General features: G+C 42.0%; 1 protein-coding gene across 1 annotated transcript in view; it reads left to right on the top strand.

The window, feature by feature from the left end:
• Positions 1-23,526, top strand: part of ranbp3b (RAN binding protein 3b) — a 134,378-nt gene that overhangs the window by 56,593 nt on the left and 54,259 nt on the right. The window contains exons 5-7 of the mRNA XM_086004755.1: positions 386-457; positions 770-835; positions 18,671-18,763. Of these exons, the coding sequence (XP_085860881.1) occupies positions 386-457; positions 770-835; positions 18,671-18,763 (231 nt within the window). The remainder of the gene's footprint in view (positions 1-385; positions 458-769; positions 836-18,670; positions 18,764-23,526) is intronic.

Genomic DNA, 23,526 nt, shown 5'->3' on the forward strand with positions numbered 1-23,526 from the left:
TGCTGAAATGAGAGAAATCATTAGTATTCTAAAGTTACGGCAGGTTTTAAAATTAAATTCTGAATTGGTCATCTTTTTGGTGCAACTGTGATATTCTAATATGTGATGGATAAACGAATGATGACAAAGTTAATCGCCAAGCTTCAGTATGGTCTTTCATAGATTGGTGTGTCAGACAAGAGAGTGTTGTTGAGTCGGTATGTTGTCCTGACCAGTGACCATTTGTTTATGCCGCTGACACTGTTTGCAGGCCTTATCCTTAACTGCAAAAATCCCTGTATATACACTGAAAGGATGGGGCATTATTGGGCAGGCTGCAGAATTAGGGGTTGTTAAAACCTGGTGTGATCTGTTGACACTCACTGCCGCTGTCTTTATCTTGCAGTTCCAAAGAATAATGTCTTTATGCCATTGAGTTTCTGCCAGGCAGCAGCCAGCAACTCTGACTCAGAGCCAGGTAAGTCATACAATCCAGCATTGGGAAGTGTTTCCACTTCTTTAGTCCTCTTCTGTGCTTTACCTGTTTCCTTCCATATAACCTCTAGAAGTTGGAAGGATGGGTGCTCTGTGTGTGCTCTCTTTGTGGAGTACCCAATGTACTGGTCCCGTAAAGAAGTGAGCAGGTGTGCATAAGTCTGAATGTACGTCTCGGACTTAAACAAGAACCTGCAAGGTGCTATGAGTAAATCAGCTGTGCTGCTGGATTTACTTTTGATATGTCTACTTCATACGTGCTACAGACTTATTCACTGGGTTCCTTTCTCTTTAGATGAGAAGAACGTTGGCTTTCGGCTGAAACCTCCAACTTTAATCCATGGCCAGGCTCCCAGTGCTGGTGAGTAATATTATCTGAGGTCTTGGAGAGACTGGTACCTTAGCAGTCTAGTACCTTCCGGATGCTGTGCCTGAGGTGGTGGATTACTGGAGCAAAATATGACACTGCTATACCCACTGAGTACTATACCTGAGGCAACAATACAACAACTGTACCTGCTGGATTGTGTCCTTGTTGCAACAGGAACAGTATACAATACCGTCACGCCCACTCTGCATTTTACCCAAGGGGGGGATTCATTTGGGCGTTGTACCTCAAGCAGCAGAGGTGGACTCTTCACAATAGTGTAGTGATCTGTGTACCTGAGGCAGGAAAGATGCATGACTTTAATGCTGCAATATTCCCTGTAACAGTAGAGGCAAACTCTCTCTAATATTCCATTGCCCTCAGTACTTGAGACAGGAAAGAGGTGAATGTTCAATACTGCCCAGTGGGAGCTATATATAAGACAGCAAGGGCAACATTTGTTCAGTGCTGCCGTGTGTTCTTGGCTGCAGCAAAGATATGTCCAGCACTGCTCGGTACTGTATTTGAGACAGTAGAGACATGGAGCTGTGTACAGTACTGATTTCAGCTATATAGTGGCTATTTTGAGATTTAGAATGAGGTTGTTGATTCAAGCAGGCAATAAAAGTGCAAATAATTTCCTGTTTACAATCTTTTTATTAATTGACGTGATTTTCAAATGGATAAAAATTAAGTCTTGTCTGTTTTAACATATACTTTAAATATAACTGGGATACATATTTAGTTTGAAAGTGTGTCAGGAATTAAGTTCTCTGGAATGTGTGACTCACCCACTGAATTCCTATATCAACAGCAATTTTGGCTCAGGATCCATCAAACTGATGTTTCTCTTAAGATCCAGAGATTTATTAAGGAGGGGAAAAACACATTCCAAACTACTGTTGATCCAAAAAGACAGTTGTGGTAAAGTGTGCTGAAAACATGACACATTACATTCTTCTGAAGTAACTTGTAACTAAAAAAATTGCTTAATAACATATATCTGCAATGTAAAAAATATTTTTAATGAACGTAAGAATCAGAAAACACATCAGTGTGTAGAGCTGGAGAATCTGTGACAGGTCATATGCATCAAATAATAAAACATTGGGCTGATGCATCTTCGAAATATCTCTTATGACACACATTTCCGTGCAACTATTGTCAGATATTTCCTGTTTTATGCACATTCAGTCTGATTTTATGCAAGCCTATGATTGCATTAAGAAGCTAGTATCGATATTTACAGGCTTGCCTAATTGCTGCTAGAGACTGGTGTGCATGCGTGAGCATGCTTCAGTATGTGTACACAGGTCTGTCTAACTCAGTTTTGCCTGTGTGTCTATGTAAGCTGTTTTCAGAGACCAGCTGTGTGCGTGTACCCAGATTGTGGCAAGAGGTTGTGTGTATGTGGGTCTATTTGTCTTTATGCAATTGTGTTTGTAGATGTATTTTCTGCAAGATAAATTAGATCTTTTAAGTTGTTTGAACATTAGCCTGTCTAATATTGTTTAAACATTCTGGAAAAAAAAACTATTAATAGCTGAAACATTTCTATGTTGGAGAAAATTGTATTAATTTTTTTGCAGAGTAGTTTACCTGAGAGAGTTTTACATTTATAGTGTGTAATTTAATTTGAAAATTAATTCTGTTTCACACAAAATCTTCACAACGTAAATGAACTGATAGCAGCCTCCCTTTATAACTTGTGTTCTCCCTGAGTTTGGAGCACTGATGTGAATATTAAAACAGTCATAAAACAATCTCTAAATTGCATGTAGATTAATGTTCATCATGATGTTTTCATATTTTCACTCAGAGGTAAGTCCAATTGCAACTGAGCCTGTTGTGTTCTATGGGCAGTATGCACAGCTAGTATTACTATCCGAGGGAGAAGCTCTACAGTGAGTATTGTAACTTGAAATGATAGATTAATATTGTGTAAATCCTTCTGACCAATCTGCAAGCATGACATGTTTTTTAGACAGCAGGTCTCCAAAATGTGGGATCGGCATTACTGTGTTATCTATGCCAGCTGGTTTTAACAGGATCTAAGTACAGACTTGAATTTAGATTTTTTTTTTGGTGCTGTGATTTGGTTTTCCACATCCTTGTTTTGAAATCTTAAGGGTCTGTATCAGGATTGATAAAGAAAGCCTAATTACGGGAAGCACAACATTGTTCTAGTTAATGCAGCGCTAATGTTGAATTGAGTGCAATGTAACATTACAGAATCATAGAATGCTACAGCGCAGATATAGGCCGTTTGACCCATCAACTATATTGGTCTAATTCCACTCGCCTGCTTGCTGCTCATAACCCATAACATTTCTCTTTTTTACGCAAGTCTTTGATGATCTCTTTTAAAATAATTTTACAATGGTTTGTGACAGAATCTAATTGCCCTCTGTGTAAAGAAATTGTTTTAAATTCCAATGTAATTATTTTTGTGATTATTTAAGTTTGGGTCCTCTTGTTACTAACTTGCCACCCAGTGTATACAGTCTTTGACAATTTACCTCATCATATCCTTCATCATTTTGTAGACGTTTTTTAGATATATTATCATTAGCCAACCTTAGGATATCCTACCTAAATAGATTAGAACATTGTAATGGCCTTTCATGCCTGAGGAGCTTTTTTAAAACCCTGAAGTCTAGTAGTGGACAGTCTACCTCTCATTTTTGGAAACCGAAATATGTGGCGTGGAAGCCTATTGTCTCCTGCGTGGGAGAGGGGCGAGGATGGGGCCCAGGGGCAAGGAGCATCTGCATGTGAAATGTAACTGTGCCCCAGTATTTTTGGTAAAGATGTTGGCAGACAGTTTCCGAAGTGTAATCTTTCGATAATATATTTTTCAAGCTCTCTGAAAACCCCATCACCATGGGGCTCTACCCTGTTAACCAGACCAACTCCTTTGTAGACAGGTGTTTCTGACTTAAAGCCATTGGCCCAACCATTCCGTGTTGGTGTTTAGTCTCTGCTTTGATGACATACTCTGGTAGGGTATTCCACAGCTTCATAAAAAGAGTTACTCCTGCTCTCTGCCCTAACGCTCTCTCATTTAATTTTATATCTATGTCTGCTTGTTCTAGCCCCTCAATAACTGGAAACAACAATATGTTTCTCTTAACACACCTTCATAATTTTAAACACCTCCATCAAATCATTTCTTAATCTCCTGTGATCAAATAATTCCTTAATCTCCTATATTCTAACAAAAACAGCCCCAGTTTTCCAAATCTTCATATTTGTTTTTCCTCACATCCGGCTACATCATAGTGAATCTGCGCTGTACCCTCTTTATTGCCTGCTGAAGACAAGTCTATATTGTATTGTGTCTCTAGGAATGCTCATATATGTTCTGTGTATCTGCATCTTAACTGCAGAACTGAAAACATTCAGTGATCGTTGTATTTTAACTGTGTAAAAATGGCGTCTGCCTGTCACAGAACATTCACAGTAATATTTTCTTGCTGCTGTGGTATATCATATACCTTGCCCCTGGGCCCCGTCCTCCTTATAGTGTGTTTCCTTCTAGTGAGATGGGCAGGCAGCCGGACAGACACTGGCGATGCGCGAGCTCCGCGCTCTGCGCCCAGCTGACCTGATCTGGAAACAGCAACAGAACTCGAGAGCAAGAAAGCAGCTCTACAGACGCCTGAAGGCCGAGGTCCAACAAAAAACTTGCAACCTAAAGAACAGATGGTGGGCGGGGAAAGCGCAGGAAATCCAGCAGCTAGCAGACAACCGCGACATGCGTGGATTCTTTGGCGCAGTCAAGACCACCTACGGCCCAAGCACCCAAGGTCCTACCCCACTGAGGGCCAAGAACATTGAGGTACTCATCAAGGACAGAGAGGCAGTCAGTGCCCACTGGAAGGAGCACTTCGAAGATCTCCTTAACCGAGACACTGTCTTTGACGCGAGTGTCCTCAACTCCATCCTGCAGCATGCTACCCGCCGCCACCTCAGCACAACCCCAGCCTGGCATGAGGTTGAAAAGGCCATCCGACAACTGAAGAACAACAAAGCCTCAGGAGCAGAGGAATCCCCGCCGAGGCGCTAAAACATGGCGGAGAAGCACTATTGGCGCGAATACATTAACTCATTTCTCTTATTTGGAAGGAGGAGAGCATGCCAGGGGATCTCAGAGACGCCGTAATCGTGACCATCTTCAAGAAAGGTGACAAGCCCGATTGCGGTAATTACAGAGGAGTCTCCCTGCTGTCTGCCACAGGGAAAGTCAGCGCAAGAATCCTCCTCAATCGCCTTCTCCCAGTGGCTAAAGAGCTCCTCCCAGAGTCGCAATGCGGATTCCGCCCACTAAGGGGCACAATGGACATGATCTTCACCGCGCGTCAACTACAAGAGAAATGCAGGGAACAGCACCAACCGCTGTACATGGCCTTCTTTGACCTCACAAAGGCCTTCGACACTGTCAACCATGAGGGATTATGGAGTGCCCTTCTCAAATTCGGCTGCCCTCAAAAGTTTGTCACCATCCTCCGCCTGCTTCACGACGACATGCAAGCCATGATCCTGACCAACAGATCCACCACAGACCCAATTCACGTACGGACCGGGGTCAAGCAAGGCTGTGTCATCGCACCAACGCTCTTCTCGCTCTTCCTGGCTGCAATGCTCCATCTCACCCTCAGTAAGTTCCCCGCTGGTGTGGAGCTAATCTACAGAACAAACGGGAAACTGTTCAACCTCCGTCGCCTCCAGTCCAGATCCAAGGTCGTCCCACCCTCTGTCATCGAATTACAGTATGCAGATGACGCTTGTGTCTGCGCCCACTCGGAGGTCGAACTCCAAACCATCGTCAGCACCTTCACCGAAGCATACGAGAGCCATGGGCCTTACACTAAACATCCGTAAGACAAAGGTCCTCTACCAACCTGCCCCCACCACACAGTACTGCCCCCCGATTATCAAAATCCACGACGGGGCCTTGGACAACGTGGACCACTTTCCATACCTTGAGAGCCTACTGTCAACAAGGGCAGACGTTGATGACGAAGTCCAACACCGCCTTCAGTGTGCCAGTGCAGCCTTCGGTCGCCTGAGGAAGAGAGTGTTTGAAGACCAGGACCTCAAACCCAGCACCAAGCTCATGGTCTACGGAGCAGTAGTGATACCGGCCCTCCTGTATGCTTCAGAGACATGGACCATGTACAGCAGTCACCTCAAAGCACTGGAGAGGTACCACCAACGCTGCCTCTGCAAGATCCTGCAAATCCATTGGCAGGATAGCCGCACCAACGTCAGTGTTCTCGCTCAGGCCAACATCCCCAGCATCGAAGCTTTGACCACGCTGGATCAGCTCCGATGGACGATACGAGACTCCCAAAACAAGCGCTCTACTCAGAGCTCCAACACGGCAAGAGAGCCCCAGGTGGGCAGAGGAAATGTTTCAAGGATACCCTCAAAGCCTCCTTGGAAAAAGTGCAACATTACCACCGACACCTGGGAATCCCTGGCCCAAAGTGGAGGAGAAGCATCCGGGAAGGCGCCGGACACCTAGAGTCTCTTCGCCGGGAACAAGCGGAAACCAAGCGCAAGGAGCGCACGTCAACCCAAGCACCCCACCCACCCGCCCCGTCGACCATAGTCTGCCCCACCTGTGACAGAGACTGTAGGGCCCGCATTGGACTCATCAGTCACCTGAAAACTCATTTTTAGTGTGGAAGCAAGTCATCCTCGGTTCCGAGGGACTGCCTAAGAAGAAGTTCGAGAAAGGTAACATTTTTTTGAAGCGAGAAATTTATGTTAATGTAGAATATAAACATTAATTGGGCATCCAAACTTAAAAGGTGCTTCACCAGATGTAACCAAACCTTGTACGTGTACTCCCCAAAACCATGTTCTTTTTGAAAAGGGACATTATCTGAGTTCTCTTCAACTTTTTTTTAATTAAGTGTGACAAGTGACTGTGACTCTGTGGCTCGGGCTCTTCCAGGATGTCAGTCTGCATCGTGTGTCTGTAAATGCTCTGTATCAGATCACTAAATTGTCAACTAAGTAACTTAAAAACATTGAATTTGGTTTCCCCCAAATGTAATGTGAGCTTTCCTTTCCTCAGACCATTTGTTCCTTTTGATATATTTTATGAACTCAGAAAGTGAATTGTGATCTAAAATACAACAGGTGTGAACGAATCTTCTAACTGTCGTCCCTCATCAGACACTGTTAGTTTATATAGCATTCAGCTAAAATTATAGGTACTTTCCATTTCAACAAGCATTATTGCTGATGTTCTTTTGTGTACACTTTATCAATACCTCACTTTAGAACAGTTAATGTTGGTGGAAAGCAAATATTTGAGAAGAGTGGATTAGCATTAAAATAGTATATTTTAATTTTGTTGTTTGTGCTTGCCTGGTATTTGTGAATGTGGGAATCGTTCTCGTTTGTGCTGTATGCCGCATTTCATCTATTCTATCTGCATATATTTAGAAGGGGAATCATGGGAGATAGTTCCTCTGAGAAGGTATTTTCATATATTTGTGTTTGATGAATTTTTAAAGAATTAATTCCCTAGAGATCCTCATCCAGCAAACCAAGTTTTTCTAGTGATGTTGAAGGACAGCTAAAAGGACTCTTTGCAGAAGTCCTCTGTTGGTATGTATATTTAGATCAGTAGCTTGTGTGAATGTATTGAATCTGGCAGTGCTAAATAATTTAAAATAGACAATTTTTCCCAGAATTGATGGGAAAATAACTTGCTGGGCTGCTGTGTCAGTTCTTTTGTGATAGTACTCTATAAACACTGACAGTTTTGTAGTGGAGAGAATAAGCATGCGCTGATCTTCCACACATTGGCTAGTTTTGCCGATTCTGTCTTTCATCATCAGATTAAACAGGATTGGTTTCTAGCATAAATGACAGGTAATGGCACCTATCTTAGCGATTATCTGTATACAGTATAAATAGCCTTTTGTTTGTCCTGCTGTTGAATGAATGATTCAGTAAAGTGGTATCCCAAGGGAAACTCCATTCCTTTGTATGTTTGCATAAAAGTCCGTAGCTGAACAGGTTATTGCCATTTTTGCCTCTTTTTCATTCCTCCTGCTCCCTCTTCACAAAAAAAACTTGGAGTCTGATTTTTAGGCAGTTAAATATTGGTTTTTGAAAGTGTTTGTGGCTGGGCTGGGTCTTACTTATTTGCAGTTCTGCAGGTGGATTTTCAGACTAATGCTGTGTCACAGTTTAAATTGCAAAGCTTTGTAAATAAACATTTACAGGAAACTTTGGTTTGTCCGGAAGTTGTATGTCCGGAAACCTCGCTCTAACGACAGAAATCAGCAGCCGTTTTGTTAGGTTTTTTTCTTTTTTTTTTCTTCTCCTAGCATTTTTTTAAACAGTCAGTCTCTGGAAAGCCTCTCTGAAGCTGTTGCTAAGCTACAGAGACGCTTCCAAGGTACGGGCTGACTGTTTACAAGCTGTTGCTAAGCAACAGTGTTTGTTGTCAGACATGGAGATGAAAACCTCCGTATCCTTCAACATTAGCGCTGGTCTGTCCGGAAGTTTTCATAGATCGGCATCACGCCGGTCCCGTCGGTGCCGGATATCGCAAAGTTTCCTGTATGTGAGTGAGTATCTTTGTATTGAAAATTTTTTGACTACAGTTATATTGCTTGTGAACATTGAGGGGGAGTACAGATCTAATGGTCTACATGAGACCCTCCAATGTGCTCAGGCACATAATCTTTTTCCTGCAGAATACTGTAAGACATGAACTAATTTGGAAATTCTGTTGCTATGCATGCTTTATGTATTTTATGGAATTGCCCTCCAGCTGACCTCAGCAATGGGAAAAGGCTAAAGTTGGTCCCACCATACACACGTACAACCACTTGACATTCATGGTCAAGAGAATGCCCAGGAAACCGAACCACTTACTTTACCTTGCCCTTATGGTGATCTATTCAGAATCCAGAGAAAAGACTTAAAAACAGAAAAAATCCTTGCAGATAGACCTGCGTAAGAATCATGTCAAACCATCAGGACAAAATGAAATGAGAATTCTCAATCTCTTGACACAGCCTAAGATAGTTACTTTCCACCCATGACTACTAGTGACTGGACGTAATGTTACTACAAGGTGATCTCTTGTTTACAAGAGGAAGAAAAACATACTAGTAATCTGTTCCATAAATTATTATTTAACCTTGAGGATTCTCGCAATGCATGGACTCTATCCACAAACCATCAAAAACAAGAATAGCTTTTCATTGGTACAAAAAAGGCTTGCAAACTTTCTTATTTAAATTGAACCCAGTTTTTAAATTTAAAAAGAATTATCCAGTGTTATGGGTAGTTTTTGAGTTGGGGCATGGTGGGGGGTGTTAAGCAACCATTTATGCAAATTCAATACAGGAAACTTTGGTTTATCCGGAGGTTATATGTCCGGAATACTCGATCTAACGGCAAAAATCAGGAGCCGTTTTCTCTTTTTTTTAGTTCTCGTTGCTTTTTTTTCCCCCCAGTCAAGCACTGCAAGGTCTGTAGCTATAGCAACAGCTTCAGCTACAGACGCTTGCAGCTGCAGCCGACTGTTTTGAAGCTGTTGCTAAGCAACAGGGTTTGTTGATTCACATGGAGCTTCTCAGTTCCGTATGTTTAAACATTAACTCTGGTATGTCCGGCACTTTTGATGTTATGGCACCAGCTCGGTCCCGTCAGTGCCGGATATCAGAAAGTTTCCTGTACTCTGAAAGATACAGTATGAATATAAGAACATGAGGTCCAGAGTAAGAAATGGGTCATTGAGCCCAGCAGGCCTATTCCATCCAGTGTAGTATTCTAGCATATATATGTGATTTGCTAAGGAAAACTTAGCATTGCTATTAGTATCTAACCTCAACAGATAGCTACCATCTCTGGGAATCTGTTCTACATGTCTACTATCCTGGAGAGTTTTTCTAATAGCCTTGCCTGGGACGTCAGAATTTTGTACTTTTGTCCTCTAGTTCTGTGATAATTACCCAAGTTAAAAAGCTTCTTGCTTCAACATTATCTATACCTTTCATTATTTTAAAAAATTGTATCATGTATCCTCTAAGATTTTTTCAACAGCAAAAAATAAGTTTAGTGGCTTAAACCTTTCTTCATAACTTAGTTGCCCTGGTCCTGGAATCAACCTGATCATTCTTATCTGAGCCCTTTCTAATGCATCTACATGGTTTTAGAGGTAGTCATTAAAAGAACATCTTACTCCAACATTGGCTTCGTCATTAATCTGTACAATACCAATATAGCGCCCTGACTTGTAGTCCAGTGCCCTCCAGATGCACTGTAGTAATTGATTTTGCTTATTGATGACTCCCTCATACCAGACCTCCGCCTTCAGGATATGATTAATGGTAACCCAAATTCTTCTCATTTTCAGCCTCTGCCAGTGGAGGACAAAGTCCTGTTAATTTTTGGTCTCTGGGTGAGCAGATTGGTCCTCCTGCCATGTCTACTCCTGAACCTGGTAAATTCTGCCAGCCACAGGTCCAGAATATATAGGATCATCAGGAGGGATTTCACTGCCTATGTTTCATGCTTTGATTCATGTCCAAGTGACCCTTGAATGCCAACATGTGCTGTCTACTGATTCACTGGATGCCTTCTGTGACTAGGGGGCACCAAGTGGTGTGTGAGGCAAAGGAGGAGATTGCAGGGGCTCTGACACAAATTTTCAAAACCTCTCTGGCCACAGGGGATGTGCCAGAGGACTGGAGAACAGCTAACGTAGTACCATTATTCAAGAAGGGTAGTAGGGATAAACCAGGGAATTACAGGCCAGTGAGCCTAACATCAGTGGTAGGGAAATTATTGGAAAAAATTCTGAGGGACAGAATTAGTCTCCACTTGGAGAGGCAAGGATTAATCAGGGATAGTCAGCATGGCTTTGTCAAGGGAAGATCATGTCTGACTAATTTGATTGAATTTTTTGAGGGGGTGACTAGGTGTGTGGATGAGGGTAGTGCAGTGGATGTGGTATACATGGATTTCAGTAAGGCTTTCGATAAAGTCCCGCATAGGAGACTGGTCAAGAAGGTAAGAGCCCATGGGATCCAGGGTGCCTTGGCACATTGGATCCAAAACTGGCTTAGTGGCAGAAGGCAGAGGGTGATGGTCGAAGGTTGTTTTTGTGACTGGAAGCCTGTGTCCAGTGGGGTACTGCAGGGATCGGTGCTGGGTCCCTTGCTGTTTGTGGTCTACATTAATGATTTGGATGTGAATGTAAAAGGTATGATCAGTAAGTTCGCAGATGACACGAAAATTGGTGGGGTGGTAAATAGCGAGGAGGGTAGCCTCAGTCTGCAGGACGATATAGATGGGTTGGTCAGATGGGCGGAACAGCGGCAAGTGGAATTTAACCCTGAAAAGTGTGAGGTGATACATTTTGGAGGGACTAACAAGGCAAGGGAATACACAGGTAAGACCCTAGGAAAGACAGGATCAGAGGGACCTTGGTGTGCATGTACATAGATCCCTGAAGGCAGCAGAACAGGTGGATAAGGTGGTTAAAAAGGCATATGGGATACTTGCCTTCATTAGCCGAGGCATAGAATATAAGAGCAGAGAGGTTATGATGGAGCTGTACAAAACGCTGGTTAGGCCACAGCTGGAATACTGTGTGCAGTTCTGGTCGCCACACTATAGGAAGGATGTGATTGCTTTGGAGAGTGTGCAGAGGAGATTCACCAGGATGTTACCTGGGCTGGAGTGCTTCAGCAATGAAGAAAGACTGGACAGGCTGGGGTTGTTTTCCTTGGAGCAGAGAAGGCTGAGGGGGGACCTGATTGAGGTGTACAAAATTATGAGGGGCATAGATAGGGTAGATAGAAAGGAACTTTTTCCCTTAGTAGAGGGGTCAATAACAAGGGGGCATAGATTCAAGGTAAGGGGCAGGAGGTTTAGAGGGGATTTGAGGAAGAACTTTTTCACCCAGAGGGTGGTTGGAATCTGGAACTCACTGCCTGAAAGGGTGGTAGAGGCAGGAACCCTCAACATTGAAGAAGCATTTGGATGAGCACTTGAAATTACATAGCATACAAGGCTACGGACCAAATGCTGGAAAATGGGATTAGATTAGACAGGGCCTGATGGCCGGCACAGACGCGATGGGCCGAAGGGCCTCTTTCTGTGCTGTATAACTCTATGACTTTACTGTTTTGGTTTAATTTGTCTAAAGATAAATCTGGGTGGGGCCCTCTTCCCTGAATTTCTAATGGTGCCCTCCCTGTGGGGGGAGGCACTTGATGTATCCCTGGGGTTACTCCACACATCTCAAATTTCATCTGGTACATGTTTACTGTTATCTCTTCCTATATGCACACTCCTATATTTATCCATAAATAAAATATCATCTGCCATATTTCAGCATAATTGATCCGAGACTATCTGAAGATAATCATTCTACCCTTGCCTGCTGACGCACCTTTGTATCATCAGATACTACCACAGCCTATTCAATATCCTTCACAAATATTGTGAACAAGAGAGGTTCCAGACCTTGTGTGAAAGACCCACTGGGCAGTTCTGGGCACCTCATAGAAATAATATTATAGCTATGAAAGAAAGGAAAGACGTACATTTATGTAGCGCCTTTCACGACCACCGGACGTCTCAAAGCGCTTTACAGTCAATTAAGTACTTTTTTGGAGTGTAGTCATTGTTGTAATGTGGGAAACGCGGCAGCCAATTTGCGCACAGCAAGCTCCCACAAACAGCAATGTGATAATGACCAGATAAATGTTTTTGTTATGTTGATTTAGGGATAAATATTGGCCAGGACACCGGGGATAACTCCCCTACTTTTCTTCAAAATAGTGCCACGGGATCTTTTACGTCCACCTGAGAGAGCAGATGGGGCCTCGGCTTAACGTCTCATCCGAAAGACGGCACTTCCGACAGTGCAGCACTCCCTCAGCACTGTACTGGAGTGTCAGCCTAGCTTTATGTGCTCAAGTCCCTGCAGTGGGACTTGAACCCACAACCTTCTGACTCCGAGGCAAGTGTGCTACCAACTGAGCTACAGCTGACACTATGGAAAGAATTATATTGGGAATTAAAGGTTACATTTATGAAGGAAGGCTCAAAAAATGGGGCTTTTTTCATTGGAACAGAGAAAGTTAAGAGGAATGTAATGTGGGTTTTCAAAATTATGGGAGGTGTTGTAAAGGTAAATGTAAAAGCTTATTTCAGGGGTTAGTAAATTGCTATGGGCTAGATTCAGGATTATCACTGGAAGAAAGTTTTTCACAATTATTAGAACAAGGAATGCTTAATTACAAGTATTCTATTGAGGCAGACACCATAACTTGAATTAAAATAGAATTAAATAAGTATTTGAAAAGGAAGGAATTGAAAGGACACAGGGAAACTAGATTCGAGTAGGTAGCTCCTGTGGAAGAGCTGGCACCGGCAGATGCACGATGGGCCCGGCTACGTGGTATGCTCCTCCTGCGCTATGTGGGAACTCAGGGACACTTCCTGTGTCCCTGACAACTACATGTGCAGGAAGTGTATCCAGCTGCAGCTACTGTCAGACCGCATTGCGGCGCTGGAGCTGCGATTGGATGCATACTGGAGCGTTCGCGATGCTGAGGACGTCATGAATAGCACGTTTAGGGAGTTGGACACACCGCAGGTAGAGTTTGGACAGGCAGAAAGGGAAGGGGTGACCAACAGGCAGAGTACTAGGTGCAGGCAGGTAGTGCAGGGGTCCCCTGTGGACATCCCCCTCTCAAACAGATACACCACTTTGAGTACTGTTGGGGGGGGTGGCTTATCAGAGGAAGGCAGCAGCAGCCAACTTCCGGGCATCAGAGGTGGCTCTGCTGCACAGGACGGGAGGAAAAAGAGGGGTAGAGCTATAGTAATAGGGGATTTTATCGTAAGGGGAATAGATAGGCGTTTCTGTGGCCGCAAACGAGACTCCAGGATGGTGTGTTGCCTCCCTGGTGCAAGGGTCAAGGATGTCTCAGAACGGCTGTAGAACATTTTGGAAGGGGAGGGTGAACAGCCAGTTGTCGTGGTGCATATAGGTACCAACGATATAGGTAAAAACCGGGATTAGGTCCTAAAAGCTGAATATAGTGAGTTAGGAGGTAAATTAAAAAATAGGACCTCAAAGGTAGTAATCTCAGGATTGCTACCAGTGCCACATGCTAGTCAGAGTAGAAATAGAAGGATATTTCAGATGAATACGTGGCTAGAGGAATGGTGCGAGGGGGAGGGATTCAAATTCCTGGGATATTGGAACCGGTTCTGGGGGAGGTGGGACCAGTTCAAACCGGATGGTTTGCACCTGGGCAGGGCCGGAACTGAAGACCTAGGGGGAGTGTTTGCTAGTGCTCTGGGGGAGGGTTTAAACTAAGATGGCAGGGGGTTGGGAACCTGAGCAGGGGGACAGAGGAAAGGGAAACGAGGATAAAAGCAAAAGAAAGGAAGGAGAAAAACAAAAGTGGCAGTCAGAGAAATCAACGGTTTAAATCAAACATGGCCACAGTAAATAATAATTCTAATAGGTCTAAGAGCGTTAAAAAAAATAAGCCTGTATGCTTTGTGTCTTAATGCGAGGAGCATTCGTAATAAGGTGGATGAATTGGCTGCGCAAATAGAGGTAAACGAATATGATTTGGTTGGGATTACGGAAACGTGGCTCAAGGATGGCCAAGGCTGGGAACTCAACATCCAGGGGTATTCGATATTCAGGAAAGATAGGCAAAAAGGAAAGGGAGGTGGGGTAGCATTACTGGTTAAAGAAGGGATTAACACAATTCTAAGGAAGGATATTAGCTCTGATGATGTGGAATCTGTATGGGTAGAATTGAGAAATACCAAGGGGCAGAAAACGTTAGTGGGAGTGGTATATAGCCCTCCAAACAGTAAGGCGGAGGTTGGGAATGGCATTAAAAGGGAAATTAAAGAAGCATGCAATAAGAGCACAGCAGTCATCGTGGGTGACTTTAATCTACATATAGATTGGGCTAACCAAATTAGTAACAATACTGTGGAGGAGGAATTCCTGGAGTGTTTACGGGATGGTTTCCTGGACCAATATGTCGAGGAACCAACCAGAGATCAGGCCATCTTAGACTGGGTATTATGTAACGAGAAAGGATTAATTAGCAATCTTTTTGTACGAGGCCCCTTGGGCCGGAGCGATCATAATATGATCGAATTCTTCATTAAGATGGAGAATTAAGTAGTTGACTCGGAGACTAGGGTCCTAAATTTAAATAAAGGAAACTACGATGGTCTGAGGCGCGAGTTGGGTAGGATTGATTGGGGAATGTCACTCAAAGGGTTGACGGTGGATAGGCAATGGCAAACATTCAAAGACCGCATGGATGAACTACAGAATTTGTTCATCCCAGTTTGGCATAAAAATAAAACAAAAAAGGTGACTCAACCGTGGCTAACAAGGGAAATTAGGGATAGCATAAGATCCAAGGAGAGGACATATAAATTGGCCAGAAAAAGCAATAATCTTGAGGATTGGGAGCAATTTAGGATTCAACAAAAGAGGACAAAGGGATTAATTAAGAAGGGGAAAATAGAATATGAGAGTAAGCTTGCAAGGAACATAAAAACTGACTGTAAAAGCTTTTATAGATATGTGAAGAGAAAAAGATTGGTGAAGTCAAGCGTAGGTCCCCTCCAGTCAGAATTGGGGGAATTTACAATGGGGAACAAAGAAATGGCAGACCAACTAAATACATATTTTGGTTCTGTCTTCACAAAGGAGGACACAAATCACCACCCAGAGATGCCGGGGAACATAGGGTCTGATGAAAGGGAGGAACTGAAAGAAATCAGTATTTGTAGGGAAATGGTGTTAGGGAAATTGATGGGATTGAAGGCCGATAAATCCCGAGGGCCTGATAATCTACATCCTAGGGTACTTAAGGAAGTGGCCCTAGAAATAGTAGATGTATTGCTGATCATCTACCAACATTCGATGGAATCTGGAACAGTACCCATGGATTGGAGGGTAGCTAATGTTACCCCATTATTCAAAAAAGGTGGTAGAGAGAAAATGGGGAATTACAGACCGGTAAGCCTGACATCGGTAGTGGGGAAAATGCTAGAGTCCATTATAAAAGATGTAATAGCAGAGCACTTGGAAAACAGTGACAGGATTAGACAAAGTCAACATGGATTCACAAAAGGTAAATCGTGCTTCACTAATCTACTGGAGTTTTTTGAGGATGTAACTGGTAAAATAGATAAGGGAGAACCAGTGGATGTGGTGTATCTGGACTTTCAGAAGGCCTTCGATAAGGTCCCGCATAAGAGATTAGCGTGTAAAGTTAAGGCACATGGGATTGGGGGCAAGGTATTGACTTGGATAGAGAACTGGTTGGCAGACAGAAAGCAAAGAGTTGGAATAAACGGGTCTTTTTCCGAGTGGCAGGCAGTGACTAGTGGGGTACCGCAGGGATCAGTCCTTGGACCCCAGCTATTCACAATATATATTAATGATCTAGACGAGGGAACTAGATGTAATATCTCCAAATTTGCAGACGACACAAAGCTGGGTGGGCGTGTGTGCTGTGAGGAGGATGTTGAGAAACTCCAGGATGATTTGGAAATGTTGGGTGATTGGGCAGAAACATGGCAGATGCAATATAACATGGATAAATGTGAGGTTGTCCACTTTGGTGGCAAAAACAGGAAGGCAGATTATTATCTAAATGGCAATAGATTGGGAGAGAGAGAAGTGCAACGAGACCTGGGTGTCCTTGTGCACCAGTCGCTGAAGGTAAGCATGCAGGTGCAGCAGGCGGTTAAGAAGGCAAATGGTATGTTGGCCTTCGTAGCGAGAGGGTTTGAGTACAAGAACAAGGATGTCTTGCTGCAGTTGTACAGGGCCTTGGTGAGACCACATCTTGAGTATTGTGTCCAGTTTTGGTTGCCTTATTTGAGGAAGGATGTTCTTGCCATGGAAGGAATTCAGCGAAGATTCACCAGGCTGATACCTGGGATGGCAGGAATGACGTATGAGAAGAGATTGGGTCGATTGGGCTTGTACTCGCTGGAGTTTAGAAGCACTTAATTTCAGTGGACCACACTAATCTGAGGTCAACACACTAAAACAAAAGATTGCGAGTCTGGATGGTAAGTTTTAAATAATCGATTTATTGCAGCACTGATTTGCAGTGATTGACTTCCTTTCTCCGACTGAATAGCATGTTCAAAATGGCTGGTTCTTATACAGCAGCAAATCACAGCAAATGTACCCGCCCCCTTTATTACCATTGGCTCAGCAGCATGCATGCAGAGCCATGGTTGGTTCAACTACATCGGCCGATCTGACATTATCACACTGATTGGATCTCTGGTACATCACTCATTCCTTTGTTCTCTAGCAAGCAGTCTTACACGTGGTCTTGTTCTTAGGTTAAGCATAATCAGCACTTTCAGTCATTAGTTTAATCATATTAAAATCTATGTTATCAAAATATATATAATATATATATATATTCCCTAACAACTTAAAAAATAAAGCTTTAAATGCAAGATGTTGTTAAAGTAGTTCAAGTGTTGCTCTTTTTGGCAGTAACTTTGGCATATGTAGATCCGTATATGACTTAAGTAACTAGATCAAGAAAGTATGTGAAATCTATGCTTCTATAGTTCCTTCTGGGTAGAATCTTACGCTGTCTTACCATGTGCTCAGCAGTTGTTGCACCATAGAAATAATTCTTTGATGTAGTGCAACCAAATTCATTTGCACCAAATGTTGACTTAAGTCAAAATGCTTAAAAAGCATGGTTGTACAGTAGTAGCGAATTAGGCGCTGCTGTTCTTGTAATCAATTTCACCAACGGAACTGAAACACTTTTGTGTCCAAATTCCATTGAGCGCCTTTAGAGAGATGCAGGACTACAGCCTTTGAAGAAGAACACCTCTTGCATTTTATGTGGGGGACTTGAAGTCCAGTTTAAAGGTTGGCTGAAAAAAATGATGCTCACGGATTCGCAAATTAAAGTACACTCTCAGACTTTCTCATGCTCCAATACAATGTATTGCACAGATTATGTTCCTATGTCATAGTAAATCCTTCAGCAGAAACTGCGTTATGTTGGAACTGTATTATAGAGGTAAGTATTTGGAACTTTAAGCGTTCCCAGACTAATGTATTATAACGCAGACTATGGTCACATGCACAACCTTATTCCACATCTCTACTTGGTCGTATGACCATTTACTTCATGATATACACTGGTGAATCACTTTGCAGTTACTATGAACCAGTTGTACCTTTTGTTTGGCTGCAACGTTGTGACAACTATGGAGGGGGCAGCTTCAATGCTGCAGATACTAGAGGGTTTAGTCTTCAGTTTCTGAACTCTAGTGCAATAGCAATAACTCCCTTCCCTTTTCTGTTAGGCATCTTTTTGGAATTAAACTGCTATGCTGATGTTTAAACATCTTTCTAATCAGCGCAGGACACTATTGCTCAATTTCCTATATTAATCTTACTGCTGCTTACAGCTTTCATTTCCTTGTGGAAATGTACCTGGCTAGAGGTTGTATGGATTGCCCAGAGATGCTTTTCTACCAGTAAAATTCATCACTCAGTGATGTGTTTTTTAAAAACTCTGAGAATTACTCACCATCCCTGTTTTGCTTTGTAGCAACACGATCTGCACCCGAACACTGTTCAACAAGAGGAGGGGTGACTGTTTTGGAACAGTTCTCCTTAACATTACAACACAGTGTTGTACTATACTAGAATTGCAGCTTTATTCAAAGCAGTATGCTTGAATAACAACAAAGCTGAGGTGATGTAAAATCAGTTGTTTGGTCTTGCAGGTCTTCCTAGTCAGAAGTCCAAGGAGCAGCAGCGGAGCGTCCTACGTCCAGCTGTCCTGCAGCCACCACAGCCGAAGTCCTTTACACAAAACGGTAACTGGTTGGAACTGCGATTCCTCTTTGTACTGTATAACCTCTCAGAGATTTTGTTGCCAGTCTGCATATGCTATTAAAGCTGCATTCCTCTTACAATTTTCATCCAATTTAAATGTAATCCTCAAAATAAACCTCACCTGAAATATAAATTCAAATTCTGAGATGGTTGCTTTAATAAGCACAATTGTTTCATTGGTGTTTACGTTGAGACCTATCAGCTGTGGGGATTCACTAGCTCTGAAATGTTCCATGATCCCACCTCTAGCCATGGTCAGCTGTGAACCCTCCCCCAAATTCTCCTTTTTGTACTTTTTTTCCCCTTCTTCCCTTTCCCCACATCCCCTCCCCCAGTTACTACATCCAAATCACTCTCCTGCAAATGACTGATTTTGCTGTAAGCACCAGTGAACCTTTTTTTTAAACAAAGGTAAGGATTATTTCTGAGAATCTTTCAGTTTAAATTTTAAATTGTAAAGGAATGTACCTTTAATCTTCATGTACACAAAGACTGTTCATCTAGTCGACTCAAACAGCTGACACAGTTTAAAGAGCATCTAGGGGAACCACACCCTTCACAAAGCCAGGATTCAGATTTAAACCACTGGAGATTCTGCGTGAGCCACCATAAAGGAAATTTCGTTTACACTGCGCCTAGGAACCAGGGCCTAACCAGTGAGCCAATTATCATTGAACATGTGGGAAAGATTGGAACATCTAATAACAACACGAAGTGCAGGGCTCTGAATAATCATCACTGTATTATAATATGCACAAGAAAACCAGTGGATTATGCTGCAGTTTTTGAATCGTGGATACTTGGTATGGTCCTGTACAAGGGCTGGTGATGCATCATTTTCATCCATTCGCAAGCTCCATATGAAATGCTTGCTTTTCACAGATTGTGTGCACTGAACCCCTCCCCTAGCACATCACTTTCACTGCCAGTACCTCATCCTGGACTTAAATGATCCTTGTGCTTGGGGTTTTCAATTCACAGTAGGAGCAAGGGCAGCTGTTATTCATGGCTTGGCAGCAGTAACTGATGGAACAGACTCTGTACCCCTGCAGGGATTGAAAAAGAAGAGAACACAATGCAATAAAAAGGAAAGAGAATAAAAGGAATGGATAGAGAACATGTTTTTTAAAAAGAAGAATTAAAGAATTAGAACAAGAGAAATCAATAGAATCAAAGATAAATGTTAAAACAGGATCAAAAAGAAAAAGTAGGAATGAAAACCAGTAAAAGAAATAATGAAATTGGGGAAGAAGTGAGAAAAAGTAGAGGGAAAAGCAGTGCTCAATGAAATGGAAGAATGAAGAGAGGAATTTGAATGCGCTGCAGGCCATGCTATGGCATCTTGCTTCAGAATTCCGTGGATCTTCCCACACTCAATCTCTCACCTTCTCTGTTGATGGCAACGCATTGCTACTAATCCAGCTCAGTGATTGTGAGCATGTTACAGTACAAGTTGCACCATTATAGAAATCCAGAACAGTGTAAAAAATGCATCTTCACATGAAGGAAAAGAAATATGACAGTCTGTTGACCTGGAGATGATAGACATTCATTGCATGGATCAGTACTGATTGTTATAAACTAATTTTATGGTTTATGGCAAGGCTTTCATTTGTTTAGCATTTTGCCAATCTTTTGTATGGATAACTTGCTGCTTCATACATTTTCTTCTTGTTGCCATCTCTAATTCTCCATTTGGTGGAGCAATGTGCAGTTATTTACACTTACAGAATTGAATCTGAATCTTCACAGACGTGTAACTCATTTTCTTGAAATGTTGGAGAATATATTTATACATTGGAGAAGAATGGGACTTGTATACAGGAATGGGCTACTTGGATTAGGATTCTGTATAAGAGTGTGTTGCATAGAATGTTGTGCTTGGATCAAAAATTATGTATCCAGGAGTTGCATATATGGAAAAAAAAAAATCTTGTGTCATGACATTTCATATGCAAGAAAACTACTTTGGTCTATTGGCTGCGTATATTGATGGGAAGTTATGTAGTGAATTGTCGTTGGGAGGTTCTTATCTATTTTTTAATAATGTAGCCTCTGAACTATTAGTTAATTGGAAGCGTTCAAAAGCTTCAGCCACACTTTTTAGAACATTAATCCTGTAGTTCCTATCTTTGGTGGACAAGAAGCTTATCTTGGAGCAGTGCAGCCGCAATGTGACCAACCATCTTTGTTCCCAGTTAGTATGATTCAGGCCCAGTCAAGAGTGGGCCCTGGATCTCCTGTATAGTGCACATCTCACGAAACTCATTCGGTTATAATTTCCCTCTGCACATATCCAGCAGGTTTAGAAAGATCTTTGCTGTTATCTATATAAATATTTCTATGTCAATTTCCTGATCACAAATGTTGGTGTAAGGGAGATAAGCGTGCTTGAGTGACATCAGTTTTACAAAGTTGACTGCTCATTGTCTTTGATGAGAAAAATACAGAATGTATTTCAAAACATTTAGTCACATTTGCAGTTCTAACAAACTCAACAATCTAAATCAAAACCAATAAATGCTAATGCTAGTCTTGCTGGATTTGTCTGCTCTCTTTTTTTCAATGGGTGGAGTCTGTCAAGTTTCTGCACTTTCAGGTATATATGTGTATGAATTTGTTTTGCAGTATTCTCTCGTGGCAGTTCACACTGCTACAGATTAAACTAATTGTATCCTGTATACTTTAGTCTCTGCATTTTTGTGTGATTGAGCTATTTGTTTGTGAGCAATTGTAGAATTGGGGTAATGCTGTTCAGGAAGGATTTACAGAAATGGTTTGTTAAAGAACGTTGCATAACTAGCTCATTAAATAACCATGCTGCCGCTAGCTCTTCAAGGTTGATTCAAAACTTTTCTTCAGAAACAAACATACCAGTTAGGAAAGTTACTATGATGAAAGGGGCAGGATATTGATGCTGTTGAGCCTGGATTCCCAGGCAGTGATTTAGATAGTCATGGAAGTTTACAGGGATAAAGAAAGTAAGAAAGACTTGCATTTATATAGCGCCTTTCATGACTTCACGATGTCCCAAAGCGCTTTACAACCAATGAAAAACTTTTGAAGTGTAGTCACTCTTGTTAATGTAGGAAACTACAGCACAGAAGGAGGCCATTCAGTCCATTTTGTCTGTACTGGCTCTTGACTAGAAAAATTAAAAAATAATTTCACTGCCCTGATCTTCCTCTGCTTCAACTATTTATCCACTTTTCCCTTAATCTCTGCCTCAACTCCTCCTTCTGTTAAAGTATTTCATGTTCTCGCAATCCCCTGCATAAAGAATAATTTTATTAAAAATGAATGCCCACATTTTCCAAGAAATTTGAAGAGCATAACATTTGGGCCGAGAAAAGACAATGAATCCAATCAAAACTGCTTCATCGAGAGTCTATGTGTGATTATTCACCCACCTCCACCCCATCTGTTGATCACCTACTTTAAAGAACACTTCCCTTACATCCCCTGAAAAAACTTTAAGCAGGGCCATGAATATACCTCAATAATGCTCCCGTTTAAGGGTGTCAGTATCCCAACCCCAAATCAGCTGCCTTTTCTAGGAGTTTGCTCTACATGTTCACTACCTGTCTGGGGGCAGGAAAACTTTTTATTTCTAATTTCTAACCTTGCTTACGGCGTGGAAATTTATCATTTGTGTTCTCCAGTTCTGTGCTCGTTATCCAAGCTAAAGAGGTCGTTTACTTCAATATTATTTATGCTTTTCATTATTTTAAAGTCCTTTATTATGTCTCCCTCAATCTTTTTACCAGTGAACAACAAAAATGTTTAGTTGCTTGAGTCAGAACTTAGTCCCATAAGGCCTGGAATCATCCCGGTCATTCTTCTCTGAACCCTTTCCAGTACATCCTTCAGGTAGGGTGAGCAAAACTGCAAATTCTTTCTTGTCATCTGGCTGTGTGCATGGATAATATCCAAATATAAATATTAATTACTAATACTAAATTACAATTTTTTGATGAGTAATGAATCCCTTTTTGAAATTGTAATCTGAATATTAGTTTTCAAATTTATGTTTTTAATGGCCTATGGTGATGTTATGGATTAAATTTTAGATATTCTTCCATGTCATCAACTTGACCCATTACGTTCTCCATTAAAACACTTCTGAAATGAGAAGTTGTAATTTAAATTTGTCACGAAACATTTGAACCCTTCAGCTTTAATAAGGGAGCCATTATCTGTTGGCTTTTAAAAATTGCACAGCTAGGTGGAGGTTTACTTTTGTCTGGAGGATAGTTCTTGGATTACAATTTGGCTTGCTTGGATAGATGAGAAATATCACCTACCCAAATTGTAAATGTCTTGACTTTCCCTGTATTTCCTCCTTGACAGTTCCGCCCTCCAACTATAATCCTGCAGCTGGGAGTACAGAAAGGCTGCAGAACGGCACGCTCCCGAATTGCTCACTAAATTTCCTTGGTACTGAGTATCCAGGACACTCTCAAAAGTGGGAGTCACAGAAGAAATACTGGGTAAATTCAACAAAGCTGTTATTGCTAGCACGACACTTGGAATAGGAGCATGTACAGTAATATCAGAAAATCACCTGTGAAATGGTGACTCCTTCTCTCAGTTGTACATGCCAGGTTTTCAGCATAACTCAGTATTGATGTTAAAGTGTGCTTCATAAACTACAGATATTGATGAAATCTAAGTAACCTGAAGGGGTTGGACAGCAATGAAGGAGGTTGTGTGTGGTTTATTTTGGTAAGGAGGCAGAACCTGC

Source organism: Somniosus microcephalus, chromosome 13 (genome assembly GCF_052327205.1).
Source record: "Somniosus microcephalus isolate GS21.2 chromosome 13, FLI_Smic_1.0, whole genome shotgun sequence".
In the NCBI taxonomy this organism is placed as follows: domain Eukaryota; kingdom Metazoa; phylum Chordata; class Chondrichthyes; order Squaliformes; family Somniosidae; genus Somniosus; species Somniosus microcephalus.